This window comes from Nannobrachium achirus (assembly GCF_963921795.1).
Source record: "Nannobrachium achirus genome assembly, chromosome: 9".
Lineage (NCBI taxonomy): Eukaryota > Metazoa > Chordata > Actinopteri > Myctophiformes > Myctophidae > Nannobrachium > Nannobrachium achirus.
Genome location: NC_137818.1, coordinates 40,033,982 through 40,053,307, shown reverse-complemented (window position 1 = coordinate 40,053,307; position 19,326 = coordinate 40,033,982). Strand labels below are relative to the sequence as shown.

The window sequence follows — 19,326 nt, the reverse complement described above, 5'->3', positions numbered from 1 at the left end:
TTATGGTGTCCATGCTCCTGTTTCTTTCCACTGTTTATCTGTCTTGCCTTCAGACTCCACCAAATTACTGCAGCCACCCTAGAGAGTGTTGTGAGGCAAGTTAGCAAGCAATGAAATGGTAGAAATGATGACGGAGTCATGGTAGATTGTGCATCTAGGGAACACTGTAAAATTGTGAAAAAAATAAAATGCTTAAGTCCATTGTTCCGTTGTTTTTAAATGGCCTGGTGAACGCAAAATCATGCTGGCGCACAAGCGCGCGCACGTGTGTGTATTAGATTAATGGGTCTCTTTTATTGGGGGGTCATTAAGGCTGGGGGTTACAGGGTTGCTATGGGGAGGGAGGGCATTCCTCAGATTCTCCCTCAATTCACCAACCACACAGACACACGACACACACACACACACACACACACACACACACACACACACACACACACACACACACACACACACACACACACACACACACACACACACAGGGAAAACATTCTTAGATGGCTGCTGGCCACACTGTGGCTCCTGGCACCGAACTCCTTATTTAGTCAAAGCTAAAACATGGCATCTCTCTCTCTGTCTTTACTGCCACTGTTGTTCTTCTGCTATAGCTAAACTCCCAGTGAGACAGAGAGAGAGGGGTCTCCTACCTAGACAGATCAGAGCTGTTGAGGTCAAATAAATCAGTGCGGCATGTTGTGAGCTTGTAGATCTGCGATTTTCAAAAAAGATCTTGTGACCAAATTTGAATATTTGGTCAATACAAATCTTGTATGGGTGTCCTTGGCATAAAATATTTTCAAATGGGCGTCCACGTTTGAGAACAGCACAGATCACTGTTATTCTGCCACAGCTAAACTCACAGTGAGACAGGGGGGTCTCCTACAAATCAGAACTGTTGACGTCAAAAGAAATCACCCTGCATGTGTCCTGCTGACTTTTGAGGGTGAAGGTGCTCAATCTACCATCTTCACAGTAACATTATGAGTGTCACTTTTAACCCTGAGTGTGCAAATATTGTCCAGTCTGCCATGTTCCTTCCCTTATACTCGCCATTCTGTAAAATCCACAGTTTTAATTTAACTCTGAGAATGCACAACACTTACACATGGTATCTATAAATACTTTCTGCTCAATTAAATTGGTTTAAATGAGCCGGTATGGACAGCATCTTTGATGTGCCCCTCTCAACTGCAGACTTTTAAGGAAAAGATAAGGAAATCCAATCCATATGTTTACCTGACCCAACATTGTCCCTTGTGAAATGTTGCTGCCCACTGGTGACGTGAGGCTGGCGATATGAGAGGGAGCTGTAGCCATTAAAGACATAATGCTCTGCCAAAAGTTTGTTATAGGGGTGCATAGTTGATGTATGAACTCAAGCTAGCTTTGCTTGGTTGGGCAATACTGTATATAGCCGAGACACAGAAAGGAGGGGCCTGATGTCTAGACAAACTCACATTTGTCAGGCGGACCAGCGTTATGTCCTGTTTGGAGATAAGACTTCTCACAGCATGATGTCACACATCACCATCCATGCTCAAACGCAGTCAGACTCAGCAACATACACATGCACTGTAAGATATAAATGCACACACATACGCACAGTCGCACAAGCATTGTGGATACATGCTGCGGGTGCGGGCATCTGTGCTCGTGACCAATAGATCATGAGAACCGCAGGCAATAATACCCTCTGTCTGCATATGTCCCAGCTCATTTCATGCTCCACTGTTTGTCTATTTCTCAAATGCTAATATTTATTTTATTGTGGCCTGAGGTCCATGGCCTCTGTCCCCCACAAGATCCGGACATGAGCCTCCCGTGGATAATTACAAGTGCAGCTAAGAACTCTGGGGCTTCTGACAGTGGTTTCTCCACCCGGCCTTATATAGTATACAGCAGATACTATAGAGACTATAGACTCTTAATCCTCTTCATCTCAAGTGGGACATAAGGCTTCAAGACTAGAAGAGACTATAGAGTAGAGCCCATATTCACACAGTGGTCATTTTGTTCTTACTTCATACTCGGGGGTAGGGGATGGGGGTACAAGAGCATAATTGCCAGTGTGAATATGATCAATGACCTCACCTCTTTAAGGACTCCGTCCAACTTGTGGCCCCCAGTAAACTAGTCGCCTTTTCCTTCCATTAGCGGCATCATGGAATGGTAGCCTCTGTTAAGTATGTCATAAATGAAGGAGAGAAACAAATGAGGACAATAAAGGTCTTGGTATAATCTATTATATAGTGCCTGCGGTATATGGTGGTCATACTTTTAAAAGCATTTCCCTACATAAGTAAACTTTATAAAACAACCTGTAGCATGTGTCCCGTTGTATTCATGTTGATAGATTTAACTGCAGAGCATGCATAAACTAATACACACACATGGGAGGGAGGGGGGTAATAAATACCTATTACTGAACCCTGGGGCCAATGTTGGTGGTTAGAATGTGAGAATGCAGTTTCATCAATGTCTTCAGGTACTTAGAGGGAGAGGTGAGAGTGTGGACTGGAGTGAGAGTGTGAGAGAATGGAAGAGGGACCAAGTGAAAGAAAGTGAGAGATTGTTGAACATGTCTTTTCACTCCTTTGTTACTTTATTAAAAGTCCGACCTTGCTTGCCTTCATGTTGTCTACTCTCCTGACAGCCTTATCTTTTAAGCAAACATGGGGAAAAAAGCTAAACACACATTTCAGCGAACTAGGACATAAGATAGAGTCTATTTGACCCACTAATGCTTATGATCCAGTGATATGGACTGATCTTAGATGACCAGAGACTTTGGTGGTGTGGAATGTGGATGTAGGCTACACTCTCATCACCGACAGACCGACACCGTCGTTGAAGTTTATGGAGGCAGAGGGACAAATTAATCTCAACATTTCATGAGCTTCTTCAGTTTCTCGAGCCTTTTCTATTCAAACAGCGTTCATAAACGCCTACTTTCTTTGCGAAATCACTAGCTCCGGGCTATATTCCTTCTCCCCATATTCATGCTTCTCTTTCACTCTTCTCTCCCCCAGACAGTAAAACTACAGCCAAGAGAGCAGCTACACAGAGGGAGCGGCCCTGCAAGTTGAATAGACTCCACCCTCCAATCCAGCTAGCGAACCGGAGAGGCACCCGAGACCATAAAAATGAGTGGTTCCCACCCCCGTCCCCACCAGAGCACCGCGCCCGCTCCCAACGCTCTCTCCCCGGACAAGGACGCAGACATGCCCGCCACGGAGAAAGACCTGGCCGAGGACGCCCCATGGAAGAAGATCCAGCAGAACACCTTCACGCGCTGGTCCAACGAGCACTTGAAATGCGTCAACAAGCGGATCGCCAACCTCCAGACGGACCTGGGAGACGGACTGCGGCTCATCGGGCTCCTGGAGGTCCTGTCCCAGAAGAAGATGTTCAGAAAGTACAACCAGAGGCCCACCTTCCGTCAGATGCAGCTTGAGAATGTCTCGGTGGCTTTGGAGTTCCTTGACAAAGAGAACATCAAGCTGGTGTCTATAGGTGGGTGATGTTTTCAAAGGACATGTCATATATGTTGCGTTTGATCCATAGACTGTATAAAATAGTTTGAAATCCCGACATGTAGGCTCTACAACTTATTGGCTTATGAAAACGTGTAGGATATGGGCATCATTCCAATCAAGTTAACACACCTACTTACATGCTTTTCTCCACGTTCTGCACAGGTGGAGCTGTAGCCTACTTTCCTAACGTTTCTAATGTACCCATCCTTTATTCCTTCTGGTTATAGCAGAACTAATCAGTCAACTTCACGTTTCCAAAATCGGCCACATTGTCAATTATATTGACAGGCTATGTTTTATAAGTAAGTAATGACATGTGCGTTGCTGAGTCGCTGACAGCAACTCGGGGAATAGCGGAATAGTTTTGCAAAAGTTTGCGCCGTGATTCCAAGAGGAAATACGAATCTGTCGTCATGTAAATAGTTGTGAAATCACACACTAGTCCAGCGTCCAACCTTTTCCTCTGAACAAAATGTAATTGGAATCTGACAGCACGGTGTTAACGTGAGCGTGTTTTTTGTGAGAAACTAGGCGTTTTCTGGTTGCTTTTGCTCGCAGCGCTTTGTCTGGCTATCCCGAGTGCTGCTTTGGGGTTCTGTAATGGAGCCCCAGGCTTCGCCGTTTGCTCCCCTCAGCTCGCTGTCTGTCGACTGGGCCGGACCGAACTTTGTGGGCCTGGATGTAGTTAAGGCCTTGTAGGCGAAGAGAGATGATTAGGTGGAGAGGAGAGACAACACACTGGCCTATTGTCTATCATGTTCTGCAGTGGTGGGCAGGAACTGGGTCTCCAAGGCGCCATAGAGTATAGACATAAGTTGGCACACACTGGGTGACATAACACCAGTAGGATTTAATGGTTTTTGCTTACATGCAGCAGAGCATGCCTACACACAACTGTAGGGTGATATTTTTTTTGCTGTTGATCAACTGACATAAAATATCTTTCATGCTCATCTGATTCATGTAACCGGTCTGACATATGGTTAATTGAATAGATATCCTATCCTGTCCTAACCTCTCAGTTTTCAGAGAGACCATGGCACAGACATGAGTGAATAAAATGTCTAGCAGTCTGAGTCACTGGCCATAGATCTATGAATCAGACGGGGGTCTGGGCCATGTCTCCCCAGTGACCTCTTCATTCTTTATACTTGGCATGTTGGCAAGTCCTCTTATCACTTAAATGGTGAGGGCAAATAGTCCATAAACTATAGAGACCCTTATATTCAGCCATATTGAAAGGAGGAGGTGGGGCTGCAGATCACCAGAGAAGATTGTGGTGTTATTATAGTTATGCCCTGTCTTAATGTCACAACACTTAGTCCCCTGACTGTGTGTATGTAACAGGGTGTGTTCCATCCACATATGGGTGACATAGAAATCACACCCACTTATTGGTAGGCTGCTGTCTCGTTAAATTGAACAAATAAACACAAAATATGTGCACATCTACAGTTTAAAGAGGAACTAAATGGAGTAGTGGATTTCTCAATTCGTAGATTTCTCAATTCGTAGTTTCGTACTGGAAGTGCCCTCTCATTCAGTTTTAGTCTTTAGCATTCTATCTAGCAGTCTGTAGCATCCCTATATTTCAGAGATGTTATAATTTCTCTTTTTTATTTTCTTTCATTCATTTCTAATGGAATAGTGCCCCTTATTTCCCAAATGTATTAATTAAACAATCAAACTGCTGTGCTGGACAGTGATGATGAGCCATCCAATCAGCGCTGTCTGTGGGCCTGACCGCCCTCTCAGCTGAGTCACTCTCATCTTAGCTGCTCCGCTTGAGTCACTTTAATCTGGAGATGAGAGAGAGGAGTCCACACTCCTCCTTTAACTTCCTCCTTTCTCCTCCACGGAAAATGGACACACCCAGACGGCAACCCTTGCCACAAATTGCCAAACTGCCATCAGGACTCTTGCATGATACATGAGGTCTCTCCCTCTTATTTGTAGTTCCTGGTCCATCCATCTAGGTTTTCAGTGTTTTACCATCAGAATCAGAGTCTTTCTGCCATGTCCACACAGTGTTAATTTAACTATGGAAGGGTCTCTTTTGTAGTTGATATCTTTCAATGTCTTTTGCCCTTGGGGATGTTGCACTTTTGTGTCTGCATTTTTAGTCTGGTTGCCCCAGGCCCAGACTATAGTACTTGTCTGACTATTCCTTCCATCCATCCATCCTTCCATCTATCTTTCCCTTCCTAGATAAACTTTATTTCGCTTCGCTACTCCTCCCACAGTTTTGGTGGCATATGTAAAATCGACCGGCTTCATCGGGAATCGATTCCTTGCATTTTGCTAAGAGATACGTTGCATAGTTTAATTTATACATACATTTATTTGTGAATTAATTAAAAATTCAACTTTTCCCAAATATGGAGATGACTGACATCATAACCATATGCGACTGACCTGTGGATCTGATATGAAACTAATCTAACTAAAACGACAAAACTAATTTCCTCTGGTTAGATTTTTGTGCTCTTTTAAAAGTGGTGGTTGGCCCAGATTGGTCCTGCTATTCGGTTACTTTTTTCAGGAATTAATGTTTTTTTGAAAGTGCCATTGCTCTTAAACTGCAAAACCTCTGGATCTCTTCATGATCTGTAGATCATTACTGGCAGGCTACAACATGTGCTCAGCAGTGAATTAGTACTCTACTGACTCAGCTTTATTATGACTCAGTTTTAGTGCCAGGAGGACACACCCCTCCTCTCATATACTAAGATCCGGCCCCAACAGGTAATCTCACCTTGCCGTTCAGATGAAAAGCCTTGCATGATCTACCACTAAGGCAGTACTAGGCACATGATTACAGACCATTTCAGATGAGAACCCACATGTATTGCAATTGAATCGAGAGCCTGTTGCATGAGCGACAAGGCTGCCACCTAGCTGGGTGTGGTGGAGATGAGATGAGATGTTGACATACCCTAGAGAAGATGCTAAAATGAGACAGAACTGTGGTCCTTTACCATGTAGTGTACACATATGTGACATTTGTATGTGCACTGTGCAAGTGTGCATACATTCACACATACTCATGCCCATGTATCATCCTTAGGCCTAATTTATACTTGTATGACAGACAGTGTCTTCAAAGAGAATGGATTTTCAACGAAAGATGGGTCATGTTTTTAGTATAAATGAATTGGGCTTTACTCGTACTCTATGTACAAGAATGTGTATACCTGGTAATTGTGTTTGATTGCTGTCTGATAATGAGTGGTGAGTTACCTATGACATACGCTAGGGGTGGTTGGCTGGTTTGTTGATTGATATGGTCTATAAAGTCTCTGTTGGGACATTTCTACAATGATCAGTTCACTCCCCTAGAAAGGTGGTGGGGTGTGTGTCAGTAACAGTGTGTGTTTATCTACATGCGTTGGCAAGTGCAAGGAGAGTGCGCACTTTTCCACTGTGCTCATCACCCCCTTGTTTGAACAGGTTCAATCAATTCGCTTGGCATCACCTGAGACCTTTGCGTGTGTACTGTATGTGTGTGCACACAGCACACATGATGTGCCCGAGTTCAATGAAGCTTCTACACCTACTGGTGTTGAGCAGAATTCAGTTTATTTTCTTTAAATCAACTCATTAAAAGGTGCCTGCTTGGGGATGCTAATCTCATCAGCATCTTGTCAGGTCCATGTACAGTACATGTACACCCTGATAGTGTCAGTGGAACCTAGCCCTGTGTCGGATGGGGTTAAGCCCTTATCTGTCTCACTGTCTCTCACCCAGCTTGTACAGCTCAGAGGATACAGACTACAGACCTAATAACACTCTTCCCATCCAGTGAGGCAGAATTTGTGCTCAGCTGTGATGCAACTCTGCTCCTGACTCCTCCCCTGCACCAACCTGAGAACACTCAGTCACCGCACTAACAGCACTCACAGGTTGAGACAAGGGCCTGTTGGGCAACTATTGGACAGTTTTCACTTGTGTTACATAATAATATGTTGTTGCATAGAATGGATGAAGCTAGACTGGATGCTTCTATAAAGACAATGAGATGTCCCCCTGCGTGGAGTGTTGATCTAGTCTTTGGAGTGTAACCGTTAAACCTGGATTCGGTTCTCGGCTTTAAACACTTTTTGCCTGGCTTTGCTGTTTTGGGCGTACCGTTTATCAAACTTAAAAAAAAAAGGTTACTCTGTGGTTAATTACAAGTCACATTGTCAAGGGGAATGACATTGTTCAAGTTGTGACAAGCACCATGGCAAGTTCATTACTCGTATCAGAATGAAATATACCAGAAAGGGAAATGTTTAATTTCAACTTGAGACTGTGATAAATGAATGGCTACAAAGCAGATGATGGTGAGGGTATAGAATGTCAACCCTCAGGGTGACCTCATAGTCAACAACCCATTTCACACTGATTCACCATGACTGCGTAGTTGCAGTGACTAAAGCATATTAGGTTAGTCAGATTTGGGAAGATGGGATGCCTTGTATGGTACTGTAGGTATGTTCAATTGTGCTTCAGGGTTGTTGCCCCATACACAGTACACATTTCAGTGTTAATATATCCACTTGTTACTCCATATTGGTTACATTTGTACACTCCCAGAGTTACATTAATACTGGTGACTTTGACTTGTCACTTTACTTTATGTGGACTTTTACATAAAAATACATTATTGGGTCACCTGGTGAGCGTGCATAGGCTATATACCACATGAATATGGCTAAATGCCTTCATGGCTCAAATCTGACCTAAGGCTCTGTTTGCTGCATGTTATCTCCCCTCTCTCCCACCTCCCCTGTCTCTTTCCACCAACCATATCAAATAAAGGCATAAAAAGCCACAAAATGACTGTAATTAAATTTATTTAGAGAAGTGAAATAAATAATTATTTGATTTTGTGCTAAAGCCGCAGGTTATTTTGATGGTCCCATTAGTCCGACGTGCGGTTAACGTTAAGCACCGTCTGTGTGGTATATCCTATGCACGCTCAACATGACACGTCGGAACAACACTAGTACGCTACACACCCCTAGAGCAGATGTTTTGGGCCAGTGAAGATGCATAACAATCCCAGCCATAGGCAATTTTATTCAAATGTGTTCCTGTGTGCATAAACAATGTCAAGATGACTCTTTGAGCTCTGTTGCACATTAGTGTTGCTCGAACCATTGTCCTGTGATTCGCTCTCTTCACTGTAACTGCAGCTGTAATCTGATAATGACTAAAGCAAATTGCCTCCTGGGGAAGAAATTGTAGCCTTATAGAAAGTCTGCCAAGTTCAGGGATGTCACATAGCATTAAATGTAATCATATGTTTTCAGAAACTAGATAAAAGGGAGGAGGGAGGGGGGTCATATTGGAATGTTGGCTAAAGAGTTAAGGCCCATTCCCACTGGGCCAGATAACAGATATCTGGAGATATTTCTCCAGATATTTTTCCATGCAAAGTGGATGGTAGATACAGATAAAACAAAAGTCTACCACAGATATTTGCCACAGATACTTTTATCTGTGGCAAATATTTTTTTATCTGTATCTACCATCCACTTTGCATGGAAAAATATCTGGAGAAATATCTCCAGATATCTGTTATCTGGCCCAGTGGGAATGGGCCTTTAGACTGAGTTTAACCACACTGTTGGGTTGAAATGGATCACTTCCTGCCAGCTCATTATCATTAGCATAACTTCCTGTCTGGACGGGCAAAGGGGATTGGTCAAGTGGACACTGAGGATTAGCAGAGTGGACATTCCCGTTCAGCACAATGGTGGTGGTTGGGGTCATTATTATGACTTCACAGCATTGGAAAGGTGCCCTTATACCCAGTGGCTTGCGTTCAAATTCAACAAAGGAAGTGGAGTGGGCATGAAGGATTGTTTTTGTGAACTTGAAGCACCATCCACAAGATTGCTATTATCTTAATGATAATAGTTTGACATTGCAGAATCAAAAACATTGAAATTAGGCTTTTCGTCTGCACTCGCAACATTATCCCTGAAAGTCCTGGTTTATACTTCATTCATACCGGTATTGCACACACTGAAAATAGTTTAGTAGATCTACAAGCTCGCAACATGTCAAGCTTGTAGATCTGTTATTTTCCATGCATGGCATGATGCCCAACCAAGGCCATTTTTCCTGAAATGTTCCAGAGATGATGATGTTGACAATTGTTAGGCATTGGTTCATTACGTTGAAGATTTTGCTCAAGAACAAAAGATTTTGCTCATGAACAAAACCTTTCTTCTGTAAATACGTGTGGATATCATCTTTACTTTCTGAAATAATCTTTTACAGGCAAAACTAAAAACTCTGCCTTTAGGGTGATCTGAGTTCTCTGAAGCTTTCAGGAACACAGCCTTGATGAAATCCACGTGGTGTTGCACCTCGTTCATCACTTTTGCACCCATGTCCTCCTTTCACCTCCTCAACTCCTTCGTCCCCTCTCCCACAGTGATTCCTTGGCCTTTCCCCGCTCCCCCTTTGCATCTAACCTTCTTTCCTTTTTTCCCCTCCTGCCTGAGCCAATCCCCTTCTCCTCACATTTAAGGTCTCAGCCTATCCCCTGTCCTCGCTTCGCGACATCTCGGCCTATCGTAGCCTGCTGTCAGTGTGGGCTTTAAAAATGTCCCACACAGCACTTCTCGCTGCCTTTTCTCCTCTTTCTTTCCCCTCCTCTCCGCAAATCCCTCCCACCCTTCCCCTAGCCTCCCTCCTTTCTCTGTCTGTAACCAGAGCCCGGGGAATGGGTGGGCTGCCAGGATCCAGTTTGCTTCTGCCCTTTTAAGGCTAAAAAACCAGGAGGAACTTTTCCAGCGGAGGGAGAGAAGTAGAGAGAGAGAGGAGGGAGGGATGACTGGAAGGAGTAGAGAGGAAGGAGAGGAAGTGTAGTAGCATGTTGCTTGTTGGAGAGGGTAACGGGGAGGGAAGGAGACTCCCAGCTTAGGGGATATGGAGGCTTCAAGTTGCATTCATTTTGTAATTGTAATGCTGCATGTTACAGTAAGATGTATAAGCTGGGTGATTTGTCACATCCTTTAAAAGGGCTCTTTGGGTTTTATGCTGACATAAGTTTTTAATTCACCTTTTTGGGGTGTCTCGATTACATGAACAAAGGACAATGAATGGTATTTATTTTACTGTCATCCAGGGAATACTATGATCTGAGTACTTAGCAGGCGTACTGTGCTATATTACTGGACACACACGCACACACACGCGCATATTGTGCGTGTCAGTGATAAGGAGGGTATGGAATGTATGACATTTCCTCACAATGTTCTGTAAGACTGGGTTTTAGGGTGGCCACTACATAACCTCCCCCTTTTCCAGGGAGAAATGTGTGTGCGCGCCTTTGTCCTGGTTGACCTGGTAGTGGTACACATATAATTGGATATCTTTTGCTTTGCTTAAATCTGGCAAAGTTTGACACTTTCAGGCACAAAATATGGTGTTGTTTCCGCCAACTCAATTGCCACACACAATAGCGTTGTTGTCAGGTGGAAACCTTGTATGTCCAAAACCGTTTTGTGCAACAGTCTTACTATACTGTATATGATGAGGCAGGGCTTTAATTTACAAAAAAACATGCAAATTTGAAACTTGGAAGATACAATGTTTCTGCTGGACAGTGACGATATGATACCGTACATAGGCAAATGCCACTTGTTGTGTCGTATATTGGGAAACGTCTGGTCAACTTTGATATAGGCTTTTCTCAGAATAGCCAATTTTTTTTTGTAGCAGAGGTAAAGTGATGGGAGAAAGAATTGAATGGTCAAAATGTCCGGTCACATCCAGGCATTCTGGTGCCCGGATGCCTGTATGTGAACGCCAGAATGCACTCGTTTTGGTCCTTTACATCACAAAGCGCCATACTATATAAATAAAATCTGACTGCTGAATATATATCTAAAACACATACGTCTGACGCCCTGACATCTCTATTTTTGTGCTGCATGACTCCATCGTACGACAGAAGTATTAAACAGGGCTTAGATATTTCACTTTAAAAAAAACTTTGGTAGGGGCGCCCACTGGCCTACTGGTCCAGGCGCATACCACTTAGGCATTGCCACATAGGCATGGATGCCTAGTGGCGGCACCGGTTCAATTCCCGATCCGGACGGCCTTTGCCGCGCGTAACTCCCCAATCCCTCCCCCCATTTCCTGTCAGTCTACTGTCCTATCAATAAAGGCATAAAGCCCAAAAAACAAATCTTTAAAAAAAAAACTTTGTTCATGACTCATTTTATCGTCTACTCAAGCTTTTGGGAACACCCCAGTTTTTAGATATTTGATATTCATTTTATCAGACATGCCACCTTCCTATACAAACCCATTGTAACTCCATTTTAACCATGATGGATTCATTGAAAACACCCATTCTTTTATCTCGTAAGCTTGCTGTGTTTTTCATTTAGTTTTTAATAATTTTGTAATTGTATTTCTTTTTTTTCCCAAAAAGATTACAAGTAAATGATAAAGGTTATAAAAAAACACGGCCTGGTCACGTATTCTATTAGGAGAATAGTATGAGTCGCCAGAAAAAAGAACGGGTATTTTCAACGAATCTATCATGGTTAATTTAAAATAGAGTTTGAAGTTACATTGGGTTTGTATAGGAAGGGGGCGTGTCTGATAAAATGAATATCAAATATCTGAATACTGAATCAAGCAAATTAAAATCTGTCCAGGGTGGTCACCAAAGCCTGATTAGAAGATAAAATGACCAAAAGTTTTTTTTTTTTTAAATGCGAACTATCCGTTTAAGCAGTTAACTTTTTCCTCTCCTCTTCACTTTCCTTCGTCACTGTCATCCCCTCCTGGCGATGTTGTTCTTTCTCCGAGCCTTGGGTCAGACTGGAATAGGTCAGGGGTCACAATGATGTCATGGAGATGTCATGGTGGGTGGGTGGGTGGGAGGGAAGGGGGGGGGGGGGGGTGTCGCTGCAGCGAGCCAAACAAATGAGTCATGGGAGATTTGGGGGGAAAACAAATCCATGGGGACAGACAGACACTCGCCATGCACACACACACACACACACACACACACACACACACACACACACACACACACACACACACACAGTACAGGTTAATACGGTAGCCTCCGTGCTCTTTTGATCTCTGCTTCTGTATTATTCTCCCCTCCTCCCTCTCTCTTACTGGCAGAGACACACACACACACACACACACACACACACACACACACACACACACACACACACACACACACACAGACACACACACGACTCATACACCATACACTCGCACACACACTCACAGTCATGGGCTGGGGGGTATGATTCAGGAGTGGGGGAATGCAACAGGCCGTGTCCGTATATGGGCTCCATTGGACTTGGAGTGCTGTGGTCTGCTGGGAATGCTGGCAGATTCCACGAATGTTTAGTGGCTTTCATTGTGTGTGAGACATGAATCAAATGACAACACGTACACACACACACTACACAAGTTGGAGTAGGGATGGGACGAAATGAAAATTTCATATCACGATTATTGTGACAAAAGAAATCGTGATTTACGATATTATCGCGATAATCAAAATCCATCATCCTGGGGCGGAACACGTTGCGATGCGTTGTGAGCTTGTAGGTCGGCTATTTTTTGGAAAAGACATTTGATAGAGTGAAAAAAAGACTTTATCAAGTACGTATATTATAAGTACCTTTTACCAATTATAGAGGTTGGTACCAGATATGCAGCTCAGCAAATAAAAGGTGAATTGATCCCTGTGCATGACGGAGGACGATATCACGATAAATCTCCACGATACGATTATCATGAGTGTTTTTTTATCACGATAAATGATAATATCTTGTATCGTCCCATCCCTATACACAAGTTGGGAGTTTTCTCTTTTGCATTCCCAATATTATTATTATTATATCTTTCTAACTTGTATGTGCAATGGATTATACATGACTTGCATCATGTGCGAGACACCAGTGTGCAAAAGTGCTGTCAGAACGAAATTCGGGAGTTGAATATAATTTGAAAAAATTAATGTTGAAATTGCCATTCGAATGCAATTCTTTCCTCCATACAGTAAATATACTGAGAAACGATTCCAAATCTAATGAAGACTAATGTCCTGACAACAATGTGAAGCCGCATGCTTTCATCACATCATGCATGATCAACAAAGGTTGAGCGCATGTATTGCACACAGCAAGTTTATGAACGTCGTCGCTGCCAACCAATGCATGATCTGTGTTGTATAAGTTGTAGCCTAATTGAAGTTTGATAACAGAATTGCATTGCTTCGAGCAAAGACCAATAAGTTATCATTTTGAATCAATTAAAAGAGACACTGTGTGATTCCTGTGTGCATTCAGTGCTGTGGTCTTGCAAGTAAATATTCAACTATAGCTTTTGAATATGAAATATTTGTTGAACAGCCCTTCTTGACAGCAATCCGCCCAGTGCTACAGTGTGAGAATATTTCAGTTTCCTTCTGTTTTTAAAGAATCGTGTTAGCGGCTCTTGCCCCTGACCACTTGTACGTCGTTGAGTCTGTCCCGCCTTGTGACTCACTGCCCTAGTCTGCTGTGGCAAAGTACAGGTAATGTGTTTGGTTCTGTTAGGGCTTTGGTGTTCTGCTGGCCTACAGCCTGCTTTGTGCCACGCCCTGCTTGTATGTGCTACTGCTGAGTGGCATTCCTGCAGCAAGTGCTAACATGACTAGATTCCACTATAGACACACACACGCACACATGTACGCACACGCACGCACACACACACAGTCTTGAAACTGCTGCAATTCTTTCATTCTGAGTATTTATTCCTTGTATATCATATCGTCGTTGTCGGGTGAAAACCTTGTATGTCCAAAACTGTTTGTTTTGCATTATCATATTAAAAATGACGTAAACTAGTGAAAACAGCCGATCTACAAGCACACAACGCCTCGCACCGCGAGGCGTTGTGTGCTTGTAGATCTGCTGTTTTCACTACTTTTGTGCGACAGCCTTGTATGATGAAGCAGGGCTTTACTTTGTGAAAGAACGTACAAATTTGAAACTTGGAGATACGAGGTTTCTGCCCGACAGTGACGATATGCAGTATGTTTATTACTATTCTGCTACAAAATCTTGAGGAAACCAGATCAAATCATTTCACAGAGTTTATGTACCTGCATGCAAAATATAACTATAAATAACCCTTGAACGCACACGCACCTTCTTTCAGCAGAAACCAATATTTGTTTTGATCTCTTTGCTTGTCTTTCTTTCTCACTGTCAATCTATCTAATCGCTCTTTTGTCATGCGTTGTTACGTCCCCTGAATAGATGCCAGATGATCTGATCATCTTTTCTTTGTTTGTCTAATGCAGCAGAACTATCTTGTTTTGCAATGCTTGATATCAAGTGGGATGTCTACAATACCTGTAACATCACCTGTGCAATATTATTGTTATATTTGTAATTGGTCTGTGCAGTCTGTACTTGCCTCATCACATGATGTTCACCTTCTATTCCAGACAAGACTGTGTAACCACAGTCAATATATCACAGTCAATGTTGCCATGGTGACTGACTGGTGGCCAAACAGTCCCTTACTTCTCTCCAATCTGTACGCGGAAAGTATTTTTCCACCACTGACTAGTGAGCAGCTGACATGTCATGTATCGCAGGTTGGCAGCTTGCTAGCGTATCGCTGTCGGAACATGAACAACAGCAAGGCAAACTGAGTCAGACAACAGAGATGGACAACAGATGTCCCAACTCCGGTTGTTCTGTATCTAGGCAAATAACCTCCCCAATTAATCGCTCAGTAGGCCTCGGAAAATTTTGCTAATTTGAAATCTTGTAGAACGCTAAATCGTGTGTCTTTCTTTACTCCTTTGATGTGCTTTTTGGAGATGTGCATTTCTGGAGAATTCCCCTTGTCCCAGCTTCACCTCACCCAACCCTCTTTGGTTGAGATGCCTTATCCAGAGCCCGATCTTCAGAGCTCTTACTGCAGCTCTGGGCCAGACCCCTTGTCTCCCTGCTGCAAACCTTAAATATTCAGCCCCTTTCATTAGCCCCCCGCCCCAACCACAGCTCCCAACAACAGCAATGGGGTCCAAATGCAGAAACTGCAATGGAAAGTAGCTGCACGACAGGACTGGCTGTTGTACTTCAGACAACATTCAACTCTATTGGTTTCAACAGCCACTGTATTGGTTTCAAGCAAATGATTTAAAAATAATCTAGAGTCTTGGCTACATTTTTCGGTTAAGAGACTGCGGTCCCAGTATTACTGGATACAGCTGTGTTAGCCAAGAGAAAAACTGACATTAGATTAAAGTGAAAGACATGCACATCCAATCCCCAGAGTTGGGCAGGTGCTGGGCGAAGAACAATATTACGAATAATACAAAATTGCTCGCTCACTGGGGGGGCAGACGTAATGCATTTCGGAACAATAACTTGTATCCCGCACACTGATGGGCTACATTGCAGACTGGTTTTATTGCATCCACTGAATGCCTAGTGATGCTTCAATCTTACGCTCTTCATCAGACCAAAAAAATCGTTGGAGACTGGAGAGACGTGCTCTGACATCTCTGTTAAGGTGGAGACTCAACGTCACCTGTACATTCTTTCCCCTTTATTTCCCTTTTTATTTTCCAACCTCATTGACCCCACTCACCCCAGCTATGTTTCTAAACCCAAAGATTTAATCTGAGGTTCCCTCAGCCCCAGGCTGCACATATCCACAGTGTTAACCCTTAGTTCCTCCATTTATCCTTTGACAGCCATTGAAGAGGTATTTCAAACGTGCGCATGCACGTGTGCCATGCAGTGCACACACAGTCCCACCCACCCCTGAGTAATCATTCCTCCTGATCAACTGCATCTTGTGTAACAAGCTGTGTTGACGTGTGTCGTTCTTGTCCTCATGTCTGGGCTAGTATCTGGTTGCATCACTTTCTCTTGTGCTTGCAGCCCTGCATGTAGTTCTGTAAGACAAATGCCCCCAAATCATTTAGATTTTATAACCGCTTGGACAGTTCTGTTGTGGCTTGTTTTGTTCGTTGGCTATAAGAACATAAAATGAAGGTGTGTCTTCCAAACAAGCAACCATCATTTAATGAGATTGGCTCCTCACATTTGGTAATTGCTATCATGAAAATGTAAAAGTAATACAATATTGACCAAGGATGGAAAAAAAAATGCTGATATTTCGGTTCCTCCTTTTGTTTTATGTACAGTAGGAGAAGTTCTCATTAACATTAATATGCCGTTAGAAAATTATTGGTCTGGAAAATTCAGTCCCGACTCATCATGACACTGAACGATTCAAAACTTCTGCTCCTCTTACTCCCATTTACACTGTGCCAGGCGATGTCAAATGAGATTATGTCGGATTTAAAAAGAATGTTTTGAGCTTATTTCACAAAGTAGGTTTAATCTGCAAAAGTACACATGCTGAAGTAGCCTAATCATTGCATGTCAGCATGAAATATATGTTCTCGCCCTTGGGGTATTGTTGACAAATGTGTGTCTGCATTCCTCTCTCCTCTACTGACAAAAGGTATAGAATGCCTAAAGGGAAAATAACCTCGAACCTCATTTGAACCAGGATCTATAATATATCTTAACCTGTCCAACACAATGGACTACGCCCTTGTCCTGAGCTGGGTTTTCTGTTCACACTCTTTATTTCCAAATGCACTGACGATAAGCTGAATAGTTTTCAGTGAATATGCATGAGACTATTCACAAATGTTAGTTAACAAGGCAAATGCATTTCGTACCGTTGTGCTAACACGTTGTAGGTCACAGTGTGTAAAACATTTAAAATCCTGGGTGGAGAACAATATTGAATGCCTATTGCCTAGTGAGGTTTTCAGCTTGCGCTCTTCATCAGACAAAAAATAAGTTTGTGAGAGTCTCTGACACCTCATCTGATGTTAAGGTGGAGACCTGAGACCTCAACGTGACCTGTACCTTCGTTCTTTTTTTTCTCCTTTTTTCCCATCCTCTCATTGACCCATGGTTTGTAACTCAACAGATTCAATCTGAGGTTCTCTCAGCCCCAGGCTGCACTTATCCACTGTCAACTAACACTTTGTAGGGGAGCATTTACTCCCCCCGAACACACCAGTTAACTACCACTGTTTATGACCAAAAAAAATGTGCCCCTCCTTATCTTGTCCTGCCTCTACTATGTAAACCAAAAACTCTGAATTATAAATGAATGATAGATATTTAACCCTCTGTCTCGTGCCACAGACTCTAAAGCCATTGTGGATGGGAACCTGAAGCTGATCCTGGGCCTGATCTGGACCCTGATCCTGCACTACTCCATATCCATGCCCATGTGGGACGAGGACGAGGAGGGTGAAGAGCAGCAGAAGAAGACGCCCAAGCAGAGGCTGCTGGGATGGATTCAGAACAAGGTGCCGGAGATGCCCATCACCAACTTCAGCAGGGACTGGCAGAGTGGCCGCGCCCTGGGGGCACTGGTCGACAGCTGCGCTCCAGGTTAGCATGGATGGGAAGTTTGGGAACATGTTGATTATGTGACGTTGATGTTGTAGGAATTGCGTGTGTACAGATATGGTAATTCACCTGTGGTAATTTACCACAGGTAAATGCATTGTATATTTGCTTTTCTGCCACTTTTTGTGGTCACATGTTCAGATACTGGATTCTGATTGGCTTAAAACAGTGGTAAATCAGTCAACAACCTTGAGTTGGCTCAATCAGCCAACAACCCACTCCCTCTCATGGTAAATGGCTTACTTCTCAAACTTTCAGTTTACCTACAGTATAACGATATGACAAAACAAGGGTTTAAGTGGTTAAGCCCAGTTTATGCTTCACCACATGATGGTGAATATATAATAAGTTAGGCTTTTTAGATTTTGCTGAGTAGTAGTCTGTGATTAAAAGCATACTGCGAGACGGCACAGGAATGTTTTGTGTGCGAGTGTCCTCGTGTCTTAAAGAGACATGCGTCACAACGTTCTGTGAGGGGCAACAACACTCCTCGTGAGGCAACACTAATGGACACCTGCTGACCTCAAGGGCGGAGAAAGTGTGAGAATTTAAGGGCAGGAAAAATGACTAGAAAGAAACCTCCCATTATGGCGTCGTGAAATGGGAAAGTGAGGAGAGAGGAGGGAAGTAGACAGAAATTATATGGTAGGCGTAGGTGAGGAGAAAAGAGGAATGAAGGGTGGCTGTTTACATGCTTTGAATTTTTGTCATAGCTGTGGATGTCGAACAGGCTCTATTGAGAGATAACAGAACAGAGGGCAGCTTTTTCTTTCCAACTAAAGGGAAAAGAAAAAAGCTGGAGCTATTAACAGTTGTCCAATTAAAAGTAATACATTTTTGCTATTTTGATGATTTAGAATAGATACAGCCAGTGGGCACTCTGGTGAGTCGTATAGCCTGGACACTAGAAGGCAACACTTTTGTACAACTTTGCTATTAAGTTTAACGATAACCACTTAAACCCTCTATACTTAGTAAACTAATACCTAGGTGACTGGGTATTCGTTCCCCCCACCTCAGCAATGTCTTTGCTCTACAAGCTGCCAAATACTCCCAGGATAGGGGTGCTAGGGTTAAAGTGGTTAAAATATACCGCTCAAAGAAATGAAGGGAACAAAATGTTCCCTTAATTTATTTGAATTTATTTGAGTATAGTATACTGTAGTACTGCTCAAAGAAAGCTCAAAGAATTAAGGGAACATTTTGTTCCCTTCATTTCTTTGAGCAGTCTATGTTCCTGGTTTGTATGCCAGCTTGAAAGGCAGCATGTCAAGATATCAATACCTAAAGGCTTTAAC

The 19,326-nt window shown here is 43.1% G+C and overlaps 1 protein-coding gene across 4 annotated transcripts in view; it reads left to right on the top strand.

Annotated features, from left to right (window-relative positions):
• The window catches only part of flna (filamin A, alpha (actin binding protein 280)), a 54,801-nt gene that overhangs the window by 4,852 nt on the left and 30,623 nt on the right, over positions 1–19,326 (top strand). For all 4 annotated transcript variants that reach the window (XM_080733999.1, XM_080733997.1, XM_080733998.1 and 1 more), the window contains exons 2-3: positions 3,030–3,513; positions 17,759–18,010. In XM_080733999.1, the coding sequence (XP_080590125.1) occupies positions 3,144–3,513; positions 17,759–18,010 (622 nt within the window). In that variant the 5' untranslated portion in view covers positions 3,030–3,143. The remainder of the gene's footprint in view (positions 1–3,029; positions 3,514–17,758; positions 18,011–19,326) is intronic.